This window comes from Neoarius graeffei, chromosome 9 (assembly GCF_027579695.1).
Source record: "Neoarius graeffei isolate fNeoGra1 chromosome 9, fNeoGra1.pri, whole genome shotgun sequence".
In the NCBI taxonomy this organism is placed as follows: domain Eukaryota; kingdom Metazoa; phylum Chordata; class Actinopteri; order Siluriformes; family Ariidae; genus Neoarius; species Neoarius graeffei.
In genome coordinates this window covers 12,615,762-12,635,738 of record NC_083577.1, presented here as the reverse complement: position 1 = coordinate 12,635,738, position 19,977 = coordinate 12,615,762, and the positions used below count along the sequence as shown (strand labels likewise).

The window sequence follows — 19,977 nt, the reverse complement described above, 5'->3', positions numbered from 1 at the left end:
CCGTACCACACAGTGATGCAGTTGGTCAGGATGCTCTCAATCATGCAGCTGTAGAAGTTGCTGAGGATCTTGGGCGACATACCAAACTTCCTCAGCCTCCTCAGAAAGTACAGTCACTGTTGAGCTGTGTGGTGTTAAGTGTCCATGTGAGGTCCTCAATGATGTGAACACCCAGGTATTTGAAGTTGCTCACCCTCTCCACCTCACTCTCCCAGATGAACAGTGGCCGATGAGGTCTCATCTCCTTCCTCATGTCCACTATCATCTCCTTCGCCTTGTCCGTGTTGAGGGTGAGGTTGTTGTCCTCACACCATGACACTAGACTGGCCACCTCCCTTCTGTAGGCGGTTTCGTCTCCACCAGTGATGCGTCCTATCACTGCGGTGTCATCCGTGAACTTCAGGATGATGTTGTCCTTGTGGGAGGTGACACAATCGTGGGTGAACAGGGTGTAGAGGATGGGGCTGAGGATGCATCCCTGTGGGGTGCCGATTAGATTAGATTAGATTAGATTAGATTAGATTAGATTAGATTAGATAAAACTTTATTGATCCCTTTGGGCGGGTTCCCTCAGGGAAATTAAGATTCCAGAAGCATCATTACAGATAAACAGAGAAAATAAATAGAGAAAACTTCTAGATAAATTAAAATAAATTATTTACATATATAAAAAGAATAAGATATGGGGAAGGGGGGGAAGGAGGGGAAAAAAGGGGGGCAGCGGCAGGAGAGATATTGCACTTTATATTGCACATTATATTGCACATTGTCCGGTATTGCTTATTGTTAGGCTAGGCTACTGCTCCTTCCCATCCTCTGTCCTCCTGTTACACCCCCCCCCCCCCCCCAGAGAGGAGTTGTACAGTCTGATGGTGTAAGGGACAAAGGAGTTTTTAACCTCCTAGGGCTTAGCGGTCACATGCGTGGACAGCACTTTATGGAAATTCGGAACAAGAATCCACATATGTGGACATACTTTTTCTCTAAAAGTACATCTTATCAAAAGATGATGCTTAGTTTTTATTCTAATCAGGTTCTAATAAGCCCAAATAGCAAAGAGAAATAAAAAATGCATGTAAAAAAACAGCTTGGGCCTTAGGAGGTTAAGTCTGTTCGTCCTGCACTTGGGAAGGAGCATTCTGTCACTGAACAGGCTCCTCTGGTTGCTGATGACGGTGTGCAGAGGGTGACTAGCATTGTCCATGATGTTTAATAGTTTGTCCATAGACCTCTTCTCTGCCACCGTCACCAGAGAGTCCAATGTTTGTGATGATGCTGGTTGAAGTCCTATTACCAATCCTGACAGTCTGGGGCCTGCCAGTCAGGAAGTCAAGAAGACAGTCACAGAGTGTGGGGTGCAAACCAAGTGTGGACCCCTAATACAATAATCTGATTTAAATAAATAAATAAAATAAAAAAAGAAAATGCATTATATAATAATAATAATAATAACTTACAATGGGGCGGCACGGTGGTGTAGTGGTTAGCGCTGTCGCCTCACAGCAAGAAGGTCCTGGGTTCGAGCCCCGGGGCCGGCGAGGGCCTTTCTGTGTGGAGTTTGCATGTTCTCCCCGTGTCCGCGTGGGTTTCCTCCGGGTGCTCCGGTTTCCCCCACAGTCCAAAGACATGCAGGTTAGGTTAACTGGTGACTCTAAATTGACCGTAGGTGTGAATGTGAGTGTGAATGGTTGTCTGTGTCTATGTGTCAGCCCTGTGATGACCTGGCGACTTGTCCAGGGTGTACCCTGCCTTTCGCCCGTAGTCAGCTGGGATAGGCTCCAGCTTGCCTGCAACCCTGTAGAACAGGATAAAGGAAGGAGGAAAGGAAGGAGGAAACCCACACGGAGAACATACAAACTCTGCACAGAAAGGCCCTCGCCGGCCACCGGGCCCGAACCCGTAACTTCTTGCTGTGAGGCGACAGTGCTAACCACTACACCACCATGCCGCCCGATCTTAACTTGATTTTGTTAAATAAACTGTTAATGAAGTGTTGTTGTTGTTGTTGTTTGCTTTAGTCTGCTTCTAAAGAGAAATCCACCAAATAAACCCTACATTTTAATTGTGACTATATTATGTATAATAATAATAATAATAATAATAATAATAATAATAATAATAATGTACGCAATGGGCGGCACGGTGGTGTAGTGGTTAGCGCTGTCACCTCACAGCAAGAAGGTCCTGGGTTCGAGCCCCGGGGCCGGCGAGGGCCTTTCTGTGCGGAGTTTGCATGTTCTCCCCGTGTCCGCGTGGGTTTCCTCCGGGTGCTCCGGTTTCCCCCACAGTCCAAAGACATGCAGGTTAGGTTAACTGGTGACTCTAAATTGACCGTAGGTGTGAATGTGAGTGTGAATGGTTGTCTGTGTCTATGTGTCAGCCCTGTGATGACCTGGCGACTTGTCCAGGGTGTACCCCGCCTTTCGCCCGTAGTCAGCTGGGATAGGCTCCAGCTTGCCTGCGACCCTGTAGAAGGATAAAGCGGCTAGAGATAATGAGATGAGATGAGATGTACGCAATCTCTTACTAAATTTTAAAATTAATATCTAGCTTTTGTTTTGTCTTTGTTTCTGTATGTGTGTAGGCCTATGTATTTATTTGTTTATTTGTTCGTTTGTAATACTTTTGGAACTTTAATTCAAATTATGTACGAATTACATTGCTTTTATTAAGAAAATAAAACAAAATAAAGATTTCGTTTTGTGTATTCAATGACGTGATGAGGTTTGTTGCTAGGCAACAAACAGACGCGACCTCTCGCGTTTTTCAGGAAGTGAGAAGGAGGTTGCCTGGCAACCTCAGTCGCTTTCTGGTCCACCCGGAAGTGCATGGCTTTAAAACAATGGCGGAACCCAAGGAGAAATCCGCTCTCGTGTCGTGTTTATGTTCTTCTTTTCACTGTTCTTTTGTTGTCTTGTTGCTGTTTGTTGTTTTCACTCTTGGTTCGGGATCCGAAAGCGACGCGTTTCGAGCCGGAAGTTCCGGTTTATCATCATCGGTGGCGCGAGACGTGCGGTAGGTGAAGTAAGCTAAACCCCACAGATACCGAAGGAAAACTCCTCCCTGGATCACAGTAAACATGTTTATACTGAGATGGGTGTGATGTTAGTCTGTGAGCTGCAGTTTACTTTTTCCTGTGAGAAGTTAGTGACTTGTGTCCCGCTCTAACGCCACTAAGAGACATTGTTATAGCGGGATTGTAGGGCTGCAGCTATCGAATATTTTTGGAATCGAGTATTCTGTCGATTTTTTTTTCATCGATTAATTGGATAAATTATACTTTTGCGTTTTTAAACAACTATATCAATAGTGTGTTATGCAACATGAAAAGCTTCTTAAAATGAGCAAGCAATTGGCTGTTATTCCTCCCAAAAAGGTTTTTATTCAAACTCAACACTTTTATTAGATCAAAGCTTAAAACCTTTGGCTTATTGGCTCCAGAACTAAGCCCATTTAATCAACCTTTCTGTGAAACATTTATGATGTACATGGAAAAAAACCCCTATGAAATACAACCTCTTTGTCCTTAGTTTTACCTTAATAAAAAAGGAAAAAGGGGTGTACCCCCTGCAATAGCCCATCTGAGAATAAAGAATAAATAACAAAAAGTATAAAGTTACAAAATAGCAAAAAAAAAAAATTAAGTGTTACTAATAATCCAACTTAAACAGTACAGTTCAGTTTCCAATTGTATCCAGATGAGGTAGGTAGGTAGAGTAGAATGTTTGTCTTTGTGCAAGATAGTGAGTGCTTGTCTTAGAGTGATGCATGAGGGAGAGAAAGAGAGAATTTGTCTTAGTGCATGTGTGTGCAATGCATGTGCAAGCCTTTTAAAAGAGCAAATGGTGGTTCCAGTGCAAAAAGGTGCCCTACGCTTTGAGGCACTGTTCCCAGCAGCAGAGAACAAACGCTCTGAGGGCATTGAGGTGGCTGGAATACTCAGAAAAGACTTTGCAAGCTTAGCCAGGGTTGGGTATCTTGCTGCATTTGCTCTCCACCATGGCAGTGGATCCTCTTTTTTGGAGAGAGGATGTTCACCAAAATATTGTAAGACCTCCCTCTGCACCTCTTTGATTTTGCTTCTCATCATCATCCTCTTCATTACTGCTATTGGAGTCTGATGATGATCCAAGAACACTGAGAGATGATCCCTGGGCTTGAGTAGCTGGGTGGTCTTCTTCTATGTTGGTGATGGATTAATTTCCCTACTTATTGGACTGTCTTTCTTGCCTTTTGACAGTTAGTGCCATTGTTTGAATTGTGCTTTGGACCTTTAATGATTCTTCAGAAGGCAAGAACTTAAGTTTTCTGAACTGGAGGTCCAAGGCAGCAGCAAGGAGGGCAGTGTTAGCGTCCTCAGGTTTAAATCCAAACAGGTCTTCCCACCTGTCAGTGATCTGTTCAGCTGCAAGACCCTGAAATGCCCTCACTGGTGCAGTTTCAAAAGCTGAAATCCGGGTGGATTTCTTGAGGGTCTGTACCAGCTGAGGAAGCGCGGACAGGGTCACGTATTGTTCCCCACTCAAACACTGTAGCCCCCTCGAAAGGTTCAAGAATCTGAGTCAGCTCTTCAGTCAAGATCCGCTGCTCCGGCTTCAGATCCAAATAGTGATGCTTTCCCCGTGGGTTGACTGCAGGATCGGAAAGAGCTGCAGTCACTGGCCATCTCTGTTCAAGGAGCCTGGATAGCATATGAAGTGTACTGTTCCACTGAGTACTGACATCCTGTACCAACATGTGCTGTTGCACTCCTATTTGCTGCTGCTTTTCTTTGTTTTGTGCAAGCCAGTTCACTCTTTTTAAAGTGCTCCACCAGGCATCTCGCAGAGGCCACACAACTTGAGATGGTTTTGTTATTTTTCAGTGTATTCTGCACAACCAAATTCAGTGCGTGCCCTGCACATCTAACAGAGGCCCATCCGTGTCTCTCTTTCAGAATTCTGGCAGCTGCCACTACATTGGCCCCATTGTCATGGACAACTGCCTTCACCTTTTCAAAAGGAGTGTGAAATTTGGTAGCAGCCTCCTCCAGCCAATCTGCAATGTTTGTGGCTGTATGCCTCTCCTCTAGAGGCATTGTAGTAAGGGAGAGGGACTTCATTTCCCAATCATCTCCCAAAAAATGATGTGACCCCCAGATAAGCCTCTGTGGCCACACTCGTCCAAATGTCTGTTGTCAGTGCAACACAGTCTGTCTCCTTAAGAACACTCTTTAATGTATCTGTTATTTCTGAGTACTTTTGCTCCATCATATTTGTGAAATGTATGTTCTTGAGGGAATGGTGTATTTGGGATTGAAAGCTTTGATCATGTTCTTAAATCCTGTGTCCTCCACCATGGACAGTGGGCGCATGTCTGTGATGAGCATATTTAAAATGCTGTTGGTAAAAACTGCAGCTTCTTTCACAGTGCATAAGGGGCCTGTCCAGACAAAGCTGTCCATGCGCCGCTGTGATGTACTGTAGGGAAAAAAAAAAACATTGATTTGTACAACAAATGCTATAAACTTGCCCAAAAGTAAATCTATATGCTAATGAATGTAGATTTGTCCATCTGTAGCATTTATTATTACTACCTTATGTATGGGGAAGGTGTGTTTTGAGATGTAACCTGTGAGTGTGTTTGTGTGTGTCTCTGTCTGTGCGCGCCACACGCGCGGGAGGGAGAGATGAAGAGGGATGAACTACATGAGTGAGATTTTGGGGTATTTGCACTCTTGTTACTTATCATGCCTCATCACTACCGACTCATAACACAAGCTACAAATAATTACAAATACTGTACTAATGTTCTAACAAGCGACAGTGTTCATATCAGTTAGCAATCATAAAAATACTTTACCTTGTAGAGGCTCAGAGTCCGCTTGGAGAAGTGCAGTTCACGTGAGGATGCTTTCAGTTCAGGTGCTGCAGCATTGACGAAGTACTATTATGGTAGGCCAGGTCCGTTTTACAGTGTATACACTGCACTACGTTGTCCGCCTTACAAAGCTTAAAATGGTCCCACACTTTAGACATTTTCTGCCTTTTACGCACACCGGTATCTTCGTTTTCCACCATTGCCAGAGAGCAAATTAAATCGCGCCGGCTTAAATCTTTGAAATGCGCGTCAATTATTACAGTCCATGTAAAACAATGATACCGGAGCTGCACAGTCATCTACAAAGCGGGAGTGATACGATAGCAGAGACATTTAAAGTAGACGGACTTTGGTGACATGAATTAAACGAAGCCTCGAGGCAAAGAATTTGCCTCGAACATTTTTTTTGTAATCAAATAATTCGAGCTACTCGAATAACCATTTCAGCCCTATTGGATTGCATCCGATCTGACGTCACATCTGCCTCATTAGATGTGCAAGACATGAAGTGGTGGTCAGCTAAGCTCACTGTTCACAAAGTGTTATCACTGCAGCACCTTGCTAGTTGTTAAAATGCCTGTGCTTGCGTTGTTTTGTGCTGTTTGAATCAAACAAATCGTGAAACTAAATAGTAATTAAAGTTTCTTGCAGGTTCACCATGAAGTAATAAAGGGAGAAGGAGCAAAATAATTTACTAAAAGATGACAAAGATGGCTCTTGAACCTCAAAAGGCGCAGAGTCAAAGAGCGCTCGAGTTTTCAGTGATCACTTTGTGAAAGATTTGTAAATTCCTCTGATTTATTTCCTTTGGATTCATAAATCACCAACCGTTCCCACCATTTTCCATTATTTTGTGATGTTTTGAAGTTCAGGAGATGCTCAATTCCTCAAATGTGCTTTTGGTTACTGTTTGATTGTGGTCACCATATTGTAAACTAATGTGTATGTTCTCAATTTATTTATCAGGATGTCCTAGCAGTCTTTACAAGGATGATGTAGATTGGGCTCGTACACTCAACAAGAGAGATAAGATAATTGAGACGATCCACATAAACACAAAAGCAGAGCTCACGTGTATAACAGCACAAAACTGTTTCCTCAGCCATGTAGTTACAGTGAGTTGTGATAACATCTCCATCCTGCTTCACCAATACCCAGGTCTTTAAAGGGGTTTCTGTGGATCTTTGTGAGTGATTTACCTGGAAGAGAAGAGCAGGGAGGACTGAGAATCGAGCAGCTGTGGTTTGTTTACACCCGATACTAAAACTTGTAGCATCCTAGCAATCATCGCAAAGATGTGTACAAAAAGCCCTTAAAGGTGGAGTACGAGATTTTGGAATAACGGTTCCCGCAAGCCATATTTTGAAAAACACGCCCGCCCTCGCCATGCTCCCTCCCCCTGCGTCTCCACCCCTCCTCCCCCTCCCCCCGCGTCTCCACCCCCCTCCCTACCCGCGCCTCCAAAGCATGTTGCCAAAACCATGTTTATGTGAACATAATGGTACTTACAGGTCCGAGCCTGAGAGTGAATCCGAACGAATGGTGGATACGGGAGGAGGAGGTGGTTTCAAAAACCCATGCTTCATTGGTGTCGAACTGGCTTGTGCCATGCCTTCATAACTAAGAAAACAATAAATAAGAGTTATCGTTTGTGCCACATACAGCTAAGCTAACAAATCGTTTGTATGCATGAAATAAATACCATGGAAAAACTACCATCAAGGACGTAATACGACTATACGCGTTAGTATAACAATCTGTGTCAGCTAACTTTGCAAATCATGCTAACTTAGCAAAACCTACATTGTGGTCCGTATCATCGGTTATGCTCTCGCTGCCAGGGTGTACACTTGTTAAAACGACAACACTGTCCTATCTGAAAATGTAATAAATACATAATGTTATCTTACCTATCGAGTAGAAACAGGGCCACCATTGAATGGTAGGCTATCTGTCCGTTGCTTTGAAATGGCTGGAGTGGTCCCTGCGCATACTGTACGCGCAAGGGTACGGTGGTGGTGGGGGTTTGGGGTCGCAGGCTTCAGTCTGATTGACGTGTCAGTATCCAATCATTTTGAGGTGGTTACCTCGATAGGATTTGATGGCGTTTTTCCTTTATTTTACACTGTAGACTGGATTAAAATGTTTCATTTTTGGGTCAAACCTTCTATTGTATTGCTTGCAACATGGGTGTGAGGAGCTTTTCAAGCAATATGGTAAAAAATACTCCTGAAAAAAATCTCGTACTCCACCTTTAAATGCTACTTACCTGGGCAAAAATAATACAGGATCTTGTAGTGTCCTGATCCCTAGATGTTTAACCCAGTCACATATAAAAAGTTGCATGCCTCCATGCTCTTCCAGGTTTTCATCTGTGTGTCCATGTAGAGCGATGTCTGCAGCACCGGGTAGTTTAAGATGTCTGGGAACTCAATGGATGGATAATTTTCCAACTCGTAGGAAAAATCCTTCTTTTCTAGCATGTAAGGATCTATCCCATCGCAAAGTGCAACTTTTCTGAAGGTATCTTGACCGTGCATTGGCCTCTAAACTGTAAAAATAGTCAGAGACGGTTTCATAAGCTTTCTGCATAACGGCAGTCAAATCGGTTTGCCTGACTGCCACTTCATTCACCGGAAGTAAACTCGCAAGCAAAAGTCACATGACCGAATACAACCTCCTATTATTGTTAAAGTTTCAACGGCTTTTAAAAGGAACAGAATATTTCAGAAACCTCAAATATAAATCATGGTTTAGTATTAGCTCCTAAAAACCAAGCAGAAAGATCTTGCTGATGTGTTTGAGCAGAGTGTACAGATCTGGACAGACTACAGGACTAAAGTGCTGCTGCATCCATCACTCTGTTTAGATAGGAATGATGCAAGGGAAGAATCCTCCAGCACACACAGCACAGCAGAGCATTGTGGGTAATGTAGGACCCAGTGAGTCAGTGTGTGTGTTTTGGTGTCCTGTGCTGTAATGAGCAGCTACCTACTGTATGACGTGAATCCTCCTGAGGGCTTTAACCTGCGGCGGGATGTGTACATCCGCATGGCATCCCTGCTGAAGACCCTAAGGCAGCGGGGCGACTGGGTGCTGGTTCTGCCCCCATGGGGTCGTCTGTACCACTGGCAGAGTCCTGACATGCACCAGGTGCAGATCCCGTGGGCAGAGTTCTTCAGCGTCAGCAGCCTGCAGGCCAACATTCCAGTCATCGAGTATGAAGAATTCATCGCAGGTAAAGAGCAGTGGCTACAGACGCGTGATGACAGCCTGGGTATCAGGACAGCTGAGAGAGTGTGTGTGTGTGTGTGTGTGTGTGTGTGTGTGTGTGTGTCCAGAGTCTGGTGGGCCCTTCATTGGTCAGGTGTTGGTGCTGCAGAACTATGCAGAAGGCTGGAAAGAGGGAACATGGGAGGAGAAGGTGGATGAGCGACCCTGCGTTGATCGCTTAACATACAGTAAAGACGAACAAGGATACTACAGGTACTGTCTGTGTGGTGCTCTCTCTCCCTCTCTCTTTATCCCTGTGTGTGTCTCTCTCTCTCTCTCTCTCTCTCTCTCTCTCTCTGCACTGCATGCTGGGAGATTGGTGGTGGAGGGTGTGGTGAGTTTTGGCTGAGAGTTTGCGACTTTCTTTTCTAAACTTTTTTTTTTCTTGTGATATTTTATTGTCTGATTATTTTGCAGTTGCTGGTTGTGTGTGTGTGTGTGTGTGTTAAATTTTTTAATTAAATTTTTTTTTTTTTGCTGTTTTGGCGGGAATGTCGTCCTCTGGGACGCCGTCCCTGTCTCTGAAGCATGGGGGTAAGGGTGGTACCACAATCTACGGTTCTGGTGGTTGGAGAACAAGTGGGTTATGGAAGCATAGCTTTTATTTATATATATATATATATATATATATATATATATATATATATATATATATACACACAGTGGTATGCAAAAGTTTGGGCACCCCTGGTCAAAATTGCTGTACTGTGAACAGTTAAGCAAGATGAAATGATCTCCAAAAGGCATAAAGTTAAAGATGACTCATTCCCTTTATATTTTAAGCAAAAACAATTTTTTTTTTATTTTCATCTTTTACATTTTCTAAATGGGGCGGCACGGTGGTGTAGTGGTTAGCGCTGTCGCCTCACAGCAAGAAGGTCCTGGGTTCGAGCCCCGGGGCCGGCGAGGGCCTTTCTGTGTGGAGTTTGCATGTTCTCCCCGTGTCCGCGTGGGTTTCCTCCGGGTGCTCCGGTTTCCCCCACAGTCCAAAGACATGCAGGTTAGGTTAACTGGTGACTCTAAATTGACCGTAGGTGTGAATGTGAGTGTGAATGGTTGTCTGTGTCTATGTGTCAGCCCTGTGATGACCTGGCGACTTGTCCAGGGTGTACCCCCGCCTTTCGCCCGTAGTCAGCTGGGATAGGCTCCAGCTTGCCTGCGACCCTGTAGGAGGATAAAGCGGCTAGAGATAATGAGATGAGATGAGACATTTTCTAAATGACAAAAAAGGAAAAGGGCCCGAAGCAAAAGTTTGGGCACCCTGCATGGTTAGGACCTAGTAACACCCCCTTTGGCAAGTATCACAGCTTGTAAACACTTTTTTTTTTTTTTTTTTTTTTTTTTTTTTTTTTTGTAGCCAGCTAATAATCTTTCAGTTCTTACCTGGGGGATTTTCACACATTCGTCCGTGCAAAAGGCTTCCAGTTCTACAAGTTTCTTGGGCTGTCTTGCATGCACTGCTCTTTTGAGATCTATCCACAGATTTTCAATGATGTTTATGTCAGGGGACTGTGAGGGCCAGGGCAAAACCTTCAGCTTGTGCCTCTTGAGGTATTCCATTGTAGATTTTGAGGTGTGTTTTGGATCATCGTCTTATTGTAGGACCCATCCTCTTTTTAACTTCAACTTTTTTACAGATGGTGTGACGTTTGCTTCCAGAATTTGCTCGTATATATTCAAATCCATGCTTCCCTCGACCAATGAAATGTGCCCTGTGCCACTGGCTGCAACACAACCCCAAAGCATGATCGATCCACACCCATGCTTCAGAGTTGGAGAGGTGTTCTTTTCCTGGAATTTGGCACCCTTTTTTCTCCAAACATACCTTTGCACATTGTGGCCAAAAAGTTCTATTTTGATTTCATCAGTCCATAGGACTTGTTTCCAAAATGCATCAGGCTTATTTAGATGTTCATTTGCAAACTTCAGACGCTGAATTTTGTGGCTAGGATGCAGGAAAGGTTTTCTTCTGATGACTCTCCCATGAAGGTCATATTTGTTCAGGTGTCGCTGCATAGTAGAACAGTGTACCACCACTCCAGGGTCTGCTAAATCTTTCTGAAGGTTTTTTGCAGTCAAACAGGGTTTTTTATTTGCCTTTCTAGCAATCCAACGAGCAGTTCTTTCAGAAAGTTTTCTTCATCTTCCAGACCTCACCTTGATCTCCACTGTTTCTGTTAACTGCCATTTCTTAATAACATTACAATCTGAGGAAACAGCTACCTGAAAACACTTTGCTACGTTCTTGTGGCCTTCTCCTGCTTTGTGAGCATCAATTATTTTATTTTTCAGAATGCGAGGGAGTTGCTTAGAGGAGCCCATGGCTGTTCATTTTAGGGATACATTTGAGGAGTCAGAGAATTTATACAGCTTTGAAATCTGCATCGTCTGACCTTTCCTAACGAAGAATTTGAACAAGCCACAGCTCAATAAGCTAATTAAGGCCTGGAACCTTGGTAAAAGTTACCTGAGAACTCAAATGTACTGGTGTGCCCAAACTTTCACATGGTGTTCCTTTTCTTTTTTCACTCTCCAATTGTACAAAACAAAAATAATACACAAATCTTTCAGAAAACGCTGAAAAGAAATATCATCTTTATCTTTATGCCTGGCGGCACGGTGGTGTAGTGGTTAGCGCTGTCGCCTCACAGCAAGAAGATCCTGGGTTCGAGCCCCGGGGCCGGCGAGGGCCTTTCTGTGTGGAGTTTGCATGTTCTCCCCGTGTCCGCGTGGGTTTCCTCCGGGTGCTCCAGTTTCCCCCACAGTCCAAAGACATGCAGGTTAGGTTAACTGGTGACTCTAAATTGACCGTAGGTGTGAATGTGAGTGTGAATGGTTGTCTGTGTCTATGTGTCAGCCCTGTGATGACCTGGCGACTTGTCCAGGGTGTACCCCGCCTTTCGCCCGTAGTCAGCTGGGATAGGCTCCAGCTTGCCTGCGACCCTGTAGAAGGATAAAGCGGCTAGAGATAATGAGATGAGATCTTTATGCCTTTTGGTGATCAGTTCATCTTCTGCTCACTTAACTATTCACAGTAACAGACATTTTCAGTAAGGGTGCCCAAACTTTTGCATGCCACTCTGTGTGTGTGTGTGTGTGTGTGTGTGTGTATATAAACAGTGCTCAGCGTAAATGAGTACACCCCCTTTTGAAAAGTAACATTTTAAACTATCTCAATGAACACAATTTCCAAAATGTTGACAAGACAAAGTTTAATATAGCATCTGTTTAACTTATAACGTGAAAGTAAGGTTTATAATATAAACTTAGATTACACATTTTTCAGTTTTACTCAAATTAGGGTGGTGCAAAAATGAGTACACCCCACAACAAAAACTACTACATCTAGCACTTTGTATGGCCTCCATGATTTTTAATGACAGCGCCAAGTCTTCTAGGCATGGAATGAACAAGTTGGCGACATTTTTCAACATCAATCTTTTTCCATTCTTCAACAATGACCTTTTAGTGACTGGATGCTGGATGGAGAGTGATGCTCAACTTGTCTCTTCAGAATTCCCCATCGGTGTTCGATTGGGTTCAGATCAGGAGACATACTTGGCCACTGAATCACTTTCACCTTGTTCTTCTTCAGAAATCCAACAGTGGCCTTAGATGTGTGTTTTGCCATGTTGGAAAAGTGCACGACGACCAAGGGCACGGAGTGATGGTAGCATCGTCTCTTTCAGTATAGAGTAATACATCTGTGAATTCATGATGCCATCAGTGAAATGCAGCTCCCTGACACCAGCAGCACTCATGCAGCCCCACATAAGGACACTGCCACCACCATGTTTCACTGTAGGCACCATGCATTTTTCTTTGTATTCTTCACCTTTGCGACACCAAACAGTTTTGAAGCCATCAGTTCCAAAAATATTTATCTTGGTCTCATCACTCCAGAGTATAGAGTCCCAGTAGTCTTCATCTTTGTCAGCATGGGCCCTGGCAAACTCTAGGTGGGCTTTTTTGTGCCTGGGCTTTAGGAGAGGCTTCTTTCGTGGACAGCATCCGTGCATGCCATTCCTCTGCAGTGTACGCCGTATTGTGTCACGGGAAATAGTCACCCCAGTTTGGCTTTCTACTTCTTTAGATAACTGCAGTGAACTTGCATGCCTATATATATATATATATATATATATATATATATATATATATAATATAAATTTTTTTTTTTTTTTTCTTTCAACCCTTCTCATCAGAAGACGCTCCTGTCGAGGTGTTAACTTCTGTGGACGACCTGGATGTCTCTGTGAGATGGTTGCAGTTCCATCTTTCTTAAATTTTTGTACCACCTTTGCTACAGTATTCTGACTGATAAGTAAAGCTTTGCTGATCTTCTTGTAGCCTTCACCTTTGTGGTGTAAAGAAATTATTTTCTTTGGGGAATTCTGAAGAGACAAGGTGAGCATCACTCTCCATCCAGCATCCAGTCACTAAAAGAGGTCATTGTTGAAGAATGGAAAAAGATTGATATTGCAAAATGTCGCCAACTTGTTCATTCCATGCCTAGAAGACTTGGTGCTGTCATTAAAAATCTTGGAGGCCATACAAAGTACTAGATGTAGTAGTTTTTGTTGTGGGGTGTACTCAATTTTGCACCACCCTAATTTGAGTAAAACTGAAAAAATGTGTAATCTAAGTTTTTATATTATTAACCTTACTTTCACGTTGTAAGTTAAACAGATGTTATATTAAACTTTTGTCTTTTCAACATTTTGGAAATTGTGTTCATTGAGAGAGTTTAAAATGTTACTTTTCAAAGGGGGTGTACTCATTTACGCTGAGCTCTGTGTGTGTGTGTGTGTGTGTATAAAATTATGTCTGTCTGTCTAGTCCCATGCTCATTGTTGAGGGTCGGGGACCATGGACACAGCATGCACTACCGCTCTCCACCATCTCCTCTCTCTCTGGTGACGGTTGTACATTCCCCCACTGGTCTCCCTGTCCAGTCTTTGATGTCAGCCGTCCAGCGGTGTCTGTGTCTTTGACAGGGTCGCAGGCAAGCTGGAGCCTATCCCAGCTGACTACGGGCGAAAGGCGGGGTACACCCTGGACAAGTCGCCAGGTCACCACAGGGCTGACACATAGACACAGACAACCATTCACACTCACATTCACACCTACGGTCAATTTAGAGTCACCAGTTAACCTAACCTGCACATCTTTGGACTGTGGGTGAAACCGGAGCACCCGGAGGAAACCCATGGGGAGAACACGCAAACTCTGCACAGAAAGGCCCTCCCTGCTGGTGGTGCCTTCCGTCTGGATAACTGTGTCCAGAGTCCCCCCCGTTTATTCCCAATGAGGCGCTGGAGCGAGAAACAGGGATCCCAGACGTCCGCTATTTAGCGGAATTCCGCTATTTTTCTAGCCAAAGCGGTGGTGTGGTTTTTTTATTTTTTTTATTTTTTATTTTTTTTTATATCTCTTGTATATCCATTAAAAATGTTTAAGTAAAATGACCAGCAGAATGCGTTCTGATTTGGTTTGCTTGTTTAGCGATGTTTTTGTCAGCTTCATTTGTTCTCGTTGACATTCGGGAACACTCGGAAGTTAAATTGATGTAAATACCGCGAGACTGTACGCGATAGAACGAGAAAGCAATATGGCTGCGCCCATTTGCTAGAAAATGTGTTTTAACTCCGTTCGTGCTTTTGTTTCTAATGCGTTGAACTTGATTCAGTATGCAGGGCTGTGAAGTTTCCGCAGATTCTGCCGCGAAAAATATCTTCACAAAACGTCTATTTTTGCATTAAATCATTGGGGGGGTCTAGTCGGTTTTAATCGCCTTGCACGAGACCGGCGGCTTAATACAGCCGGACTCGCGGAGTTTTATGCCAGCTGAGCGTGGAACACGTCTTGACTGCGACTTGTGCATGACAGAGCTAAAACTAGCTATTGCGTGACCTGGCACCGCGTATGTGAATTTTGTACTTACAGGGTGCAGGATCAGACATAGATAAGATGCCATCAAAAAGGAAAGCTAAGGAGGTATTTGAGAGAGATGCAAAGAGGGCTAGAAAAGAACAGACAGACTGAAGGAAAAGATGAAAAAGAACAAGTTTGCAAAACTGAAAGAGATGGTGTTAAAAAAAAGAAAATTAAAAGACTTTCATTAGATGCTGTTTGACAGACTATGAACATTTTGTAAATAGCTTTAATAGAGGAATGCAAATACTATAGAACTAATAACTAATAGCCTTACTGAAAGATGAATTGAAAGAAATAACTGGGAGTGATGCAAAGAGGAATAGAAGGAGCCAGAAGTAAAAGACAAGATGTAAATAATATAAGATAAGAAACATTAGTTTTTTTAAACTTTTGCTCTGTAGACAAGAGACATTGTGACAGATTCTTGGAAAAAGCCAGGACATAATACAAGAATTAAGTGTAATTTGGAAGACAACAGGTATCTCTCACTTAAATATTGAGCATGATTTTTCACAAAGTCATTTTGAAAGGCCTATCAAAGTTTTCTTTTATTAACATTTCTTTAAATTGTTATTTACAGATTTTTTTTTTTTTACTTTTATTTTTGATTAAGAGATAAAATACATAGGCACTTATTGGATATTTCAAGGTATTTTACATGGATCTTTCATTTTAAAAGAGAAAACTGTTGATAGGTATTTTATATGGCAAAATGAAGACCAAGACTAGTCAAATATTTACTTGTTGAGATCAGTTTTTTTACTTGCAGGAAATGCTCAGAATACACCATATAACACCTAAAATGGCTTGGTGTCTGGGGCCCTGCAGGCCCCAGACCCCCCTGTGCCCCCCAAACCCCCCCTTTTCCTCGGATTTCTTATTTACAATTTCACAGCCCTGAATATGTCGTGGAAAAAAGATATCGTCCATAAAAGAGATAGCGGAACAGTGTCCGGGTTAGAAGAAGTATATTCTTCAAAGCTACATTTTCATCTAATTTTTATAAATAACAATTTTTTTTTGCCACTTATGTCATTGATTACAAAATATGCCATCAAATAGATACACATTATTGTTAAATTCTGTTGCTTTTCTATGTTAAATCTATGTAAAAAATGTGTTCTATAGCATCTTTTAAATGTTAAAATCTCAACAGCTTCAGGGGGCTTGCAGCCCCCTTGACCCCTGCTGATAGTTTCTTACATTCCTTTATTTTTTTCAATTACTGCTGGGATCCCTGGAGAAATGAAGCATTTCAGGAAGTTTGCAAGCGGATTCCGGACGGCGAGTTTGGGCTGTGAAAATGATGATAAATTGAAACATGTTCAGTCTCTGCGGAGACAAGTATTCATGTTTTTGGATTCCCCAACTCAAACACGGGAAGTTTCCTTCCGTGTTAAATATGAGGAAGGGTTTTACATAGTGTATGCGAGCTCGGGGAGTATGAAATGCTTTGAATGTGGGGATGTGGGTCACAAACGGGTGGCTTGTCCTCACAGACAGTGTGTAGCAGAGCCGGCTGCTGCCACTGGAACTGTTAGCGAGGAAAGGGGAAGCAGCATGATTGGGAGGGGGTGTAGTGGTGTAACTGACAGTGGGAAGGTGAGCAGTGGTGTGGCTATGGAGACTGACAGCGGGGAGTGTGGTTGTTGTAACTGATGGTGGGGAGGGGGGCAGCAGTGTGGTTGTTGTGACTGGGAGGGGGGGGCGGTAGTGGTGTGGCTGTTGTGACAGATGGTGGGGAGGTGAACAGTGGTTGGCTAATGTCATCTGAATCTGCTCCGCCCGCTGACGTTGAGTCTGGAAGTTCCGTACCTGGAGCTGCGGATGCTGGAAGTAGTGTATCAACGGAGATGATGGAGACCGAACAGAGTAGGACGGAGCAGGAGGAGGTCGGTATGGGGAGATCTCAGCAGGATGCAGAGTGTCTGGTTTTACATGAGGCTGATTTATTAAATGTCAGACCCAACAGTGAGACAGAAGAGGTGATGAAGTCGGGGTTGTTATGGTAACGGTGTGACTGACATGGAGTATAACTCTGACAGCGCCTCTGTAGCAGATAGTATTTCTCAGAGTGATGAACTGTACTCGCTAGAAGAGATCAATAGCTTTCTGGATGAGACCTTTGGTTAAAAAAAAGTGAATGTTTAAGATTATTTTCCTGATGTTGAAAAGTTTCAGTTACCACTCTTCAAAGAGTGGTTGATACAGACTTATTGGATGGAAAGAAACGTTATCATTTAAAGAAGCAGGTCACTGGTCTGAGAAAAGGTCTTAAAGAATCCAAAAGTAGAATGGTAAAGAAAATGAAGCTCATAAAATAAGTTTCCAGTGACTGCACAACACCGGGTGTTTCATCTCTGCTGGTTCTTTCTGTCTGTTTCTTCACTGCTCGGTCTCTCATCTCACATGCAGGGTTTAAGAGTAGCCTCTTTAAATATAAATGGGGGAAGAGATGCACAGAAAAGAGCTTTATTAACTGAAGTCATCCGGCAAAAAAGACTAGATGTCATTTTACTACAGGAAACACAGTGATCATTTAAATGAAGTGGGCTGGGGTCTGTGGTGGGAAGGGCAGTATGTTCTTAGCCATGGGACGAATTTTAATGCAGGGGTTACTATTTTATTTTCTCCTTTTTTAGACACAAGTACAGAGTTAGTAAAAGGCAGAGTTCTCATGGTGAAGGCTGAAATACAGGATTTTACCTATAGTTTTTATTAATGTTTATGCACCAAACCAAGGCTCTGAGCGGGAAAGGGTGTTTAACTTATTAAAGGAAAAATTCAATAGCAGTGATCCAGGGGAGTGTGTATTAATGGGGGGAGACTGGAACTATTGCACAGATTTTACTTTAGACAGAACTGGAGAGGGGCCGCACATTCAGTTCTCCTCCATTTTATCTAATGTTTGGTTGATGTGTGGAGGATGAAGCACCCTTCAGTCTGACAATACACTTGGGTTAAGATATCTGATGGCAGAGTCAGTGCAGCAAGATTGGACAGATTTTATATCTCTGCTACTTTTACCTCGATTGTTATTGACTGTCAAATCTCTCCTGTTGCAGGAGATGATGTCACAGACCATTATTTAGTTTTAATGGAGCTTTTTTTTTTTAAGCCTCCCATTGGAAAACCAAAGTCCTTTTGGCATTTTAATGTTAAGTTATTACACGATTTTAATTTTTGAAAGACACCTTTCCTTCGCTTACTGAGTGGTGGGAGGTAGGAAAGGCTAGTCTGGCTAACACAACTTCAAAGCATTGGTCTGGCATAGGTATTAAGCCCAACCATTTCCCAAAGCGCGTGGTTGACCCGCCTCCCTGAAATGCCTCAGTTTGCTACTGGTCGAAGCCAGAAAAGGCTGTGACGAAGCTTAAACCAATCACATCACTCTTTCCTCTGACGTATGTGACGCGACGGAAACTGCTTGAGTAACAGGAAGAAGGAGGAGCTGAAGAGGACGATAATAATACGAGCAGAAATGGAGAGAAACTTCCCGTTGAATGCTTTCAATACAGCATGTACCGCTGTGTCAAAGGCTTGCCGCTGCTCCATGTTCGTAATGTTTCTAGTGAATGAAGCGCTTCCAGCATAGATTCTGTAAACAATCTATGGCTTCCGGTCGCAGTTCTACTGTACTACGTCACTGCCTTGAACACGCCTCTACCCAGGGCCGTTGGAGATGCTCAAAGTTGATTGGCTCCCGATTTTTCGGGAGCTTGGAAGAGCTGGCGATAATCTGGCAAGGCAAGCTAAGTTCGCAACAGCCCCCCGTGTTGCGTCACACTTAGGATGGGCGGGCCCAGGCTAAGGAAAGGCTCGAATTAGTTTGCTGTCAGCAGTACTCATCCCATTTCACAACTAAAATCAAGAGAGCTGTCCAGAAACTGGAAAAAGAAATAAGGGACTTGGAAAATCTCTCCATTTCACAGACAGGTCAGCAAAAAAAATGAACTAAACTTCAAAAAACAGGAACTTGGCTCTCTCCTGCAGGACAGAGGTAAAGGAGCACTAGTCTGAGCAGGTTTCACCAAACTTCAAGACATGGATGCACCAACATCTTTTCTTTTTTAATTTGGAAAAATCTGTTGTTCAGAAGAAACAAATGGTCTGTCTTCGTCTCCCTGATGGAAACATCACCATGGACCCAGCGGAGATGAGGAAGCTTGCAGTGGACTTTTATACAGAACTGTTCAGAGCAGACAGCTGCGCTATGAACTCTGCTGCAGAGCTTCTGCTGGGACTTCCTCAGCTGAGCTCAGAGGACAAAGATCAACTGAACACCGATATCACTTTGGATGAACTGACTGCTGCGGTGTCTCAGATGGCACCAGGCAAGGCTCCAGGACTAGATGTTCTTCCTTCAGACTTTTTTAAACACTTCTGGGCAATACTGGGATGGGACCTTTTTGAGACGTTTTAAAAAAGGAAGACTTCAGGTTTCCTGTAGGCGAGCAGTTCTCTCACTGCTGCCTAAGAAGGGAGACCTGGTCCTGCTAAAGAACTGGAGACCTGTAGCACTTTTATGTACAGACGATAAAATCCTATCAAAAGTTTTATCAAATAGATTTTAAAAAATTTGAGTTGTTAATTGGTGCAGATCAATCTTATTGTATCCTGGACAGATCAGTGTTTGACAATTTATTTTTAATGAGATGTTTTTGATGTCTAAGTTATATAATGTTAATGTTGGTATTATATCCATTGATCAAGAAAAGGCTTTTGATCGTGTACTGTAGATCATGGTTTTCTTTTTTCTACTCTGCAGGCATTTGGAACTGGGGGGAGTTTTTTATTTATTTTTAATTAAAACCTGGGTAAAACTGCTGTACAATCAGGCTTACTGTTTAGTGAAGGTGGGGGGAGGGTTGAGCTGCCCTGTACCAGTTCGGAGAGGGATCAGACAGGGCT

General features: G+C 43.2%; 1 protein-coding gene across 3 annotated transcripts in view; it reads left to right on the top strand.

Annotated features, from left to right (window-relative positions):
• The first annotated feature begins 2,810 nt into the window (after positions 1 to 2,810).
• pofut2 (protein O-fucosyltransferase 2) overlaps positions 2,811 to 19,977 on the top strand; it is a 52,494-nt gene continuing 35,327 nt past the window's right edge. For 2 of the 3 annotated variants that reach the window (XM_060929011.1, XM_060929012.1), the window contains exons 1-3: positions 2,811 to 3,015; positions 8,847 to 9,097; positions 9,201 to 9,345. In XM_060929011.1, the coding sequence (XP_060784994.1) occupies positions 2,843 to 3,015; positions 8,847 to 9,097; positions 9,201 to 9,345 (569 nt within the window). In that variant the 5' untranslated portion in view covers positions 2,811 to 2,842. Of the gene's footprint in view, positions 3,016 to 4,936; positions 5,705 to 8,846; positions 9,098 to 9,200; positions 9,346 to 19,977 lie in introns of all 3 variants that reach the window. The other variant, XM_060929013.1, reaches the window with a different exon arrangement.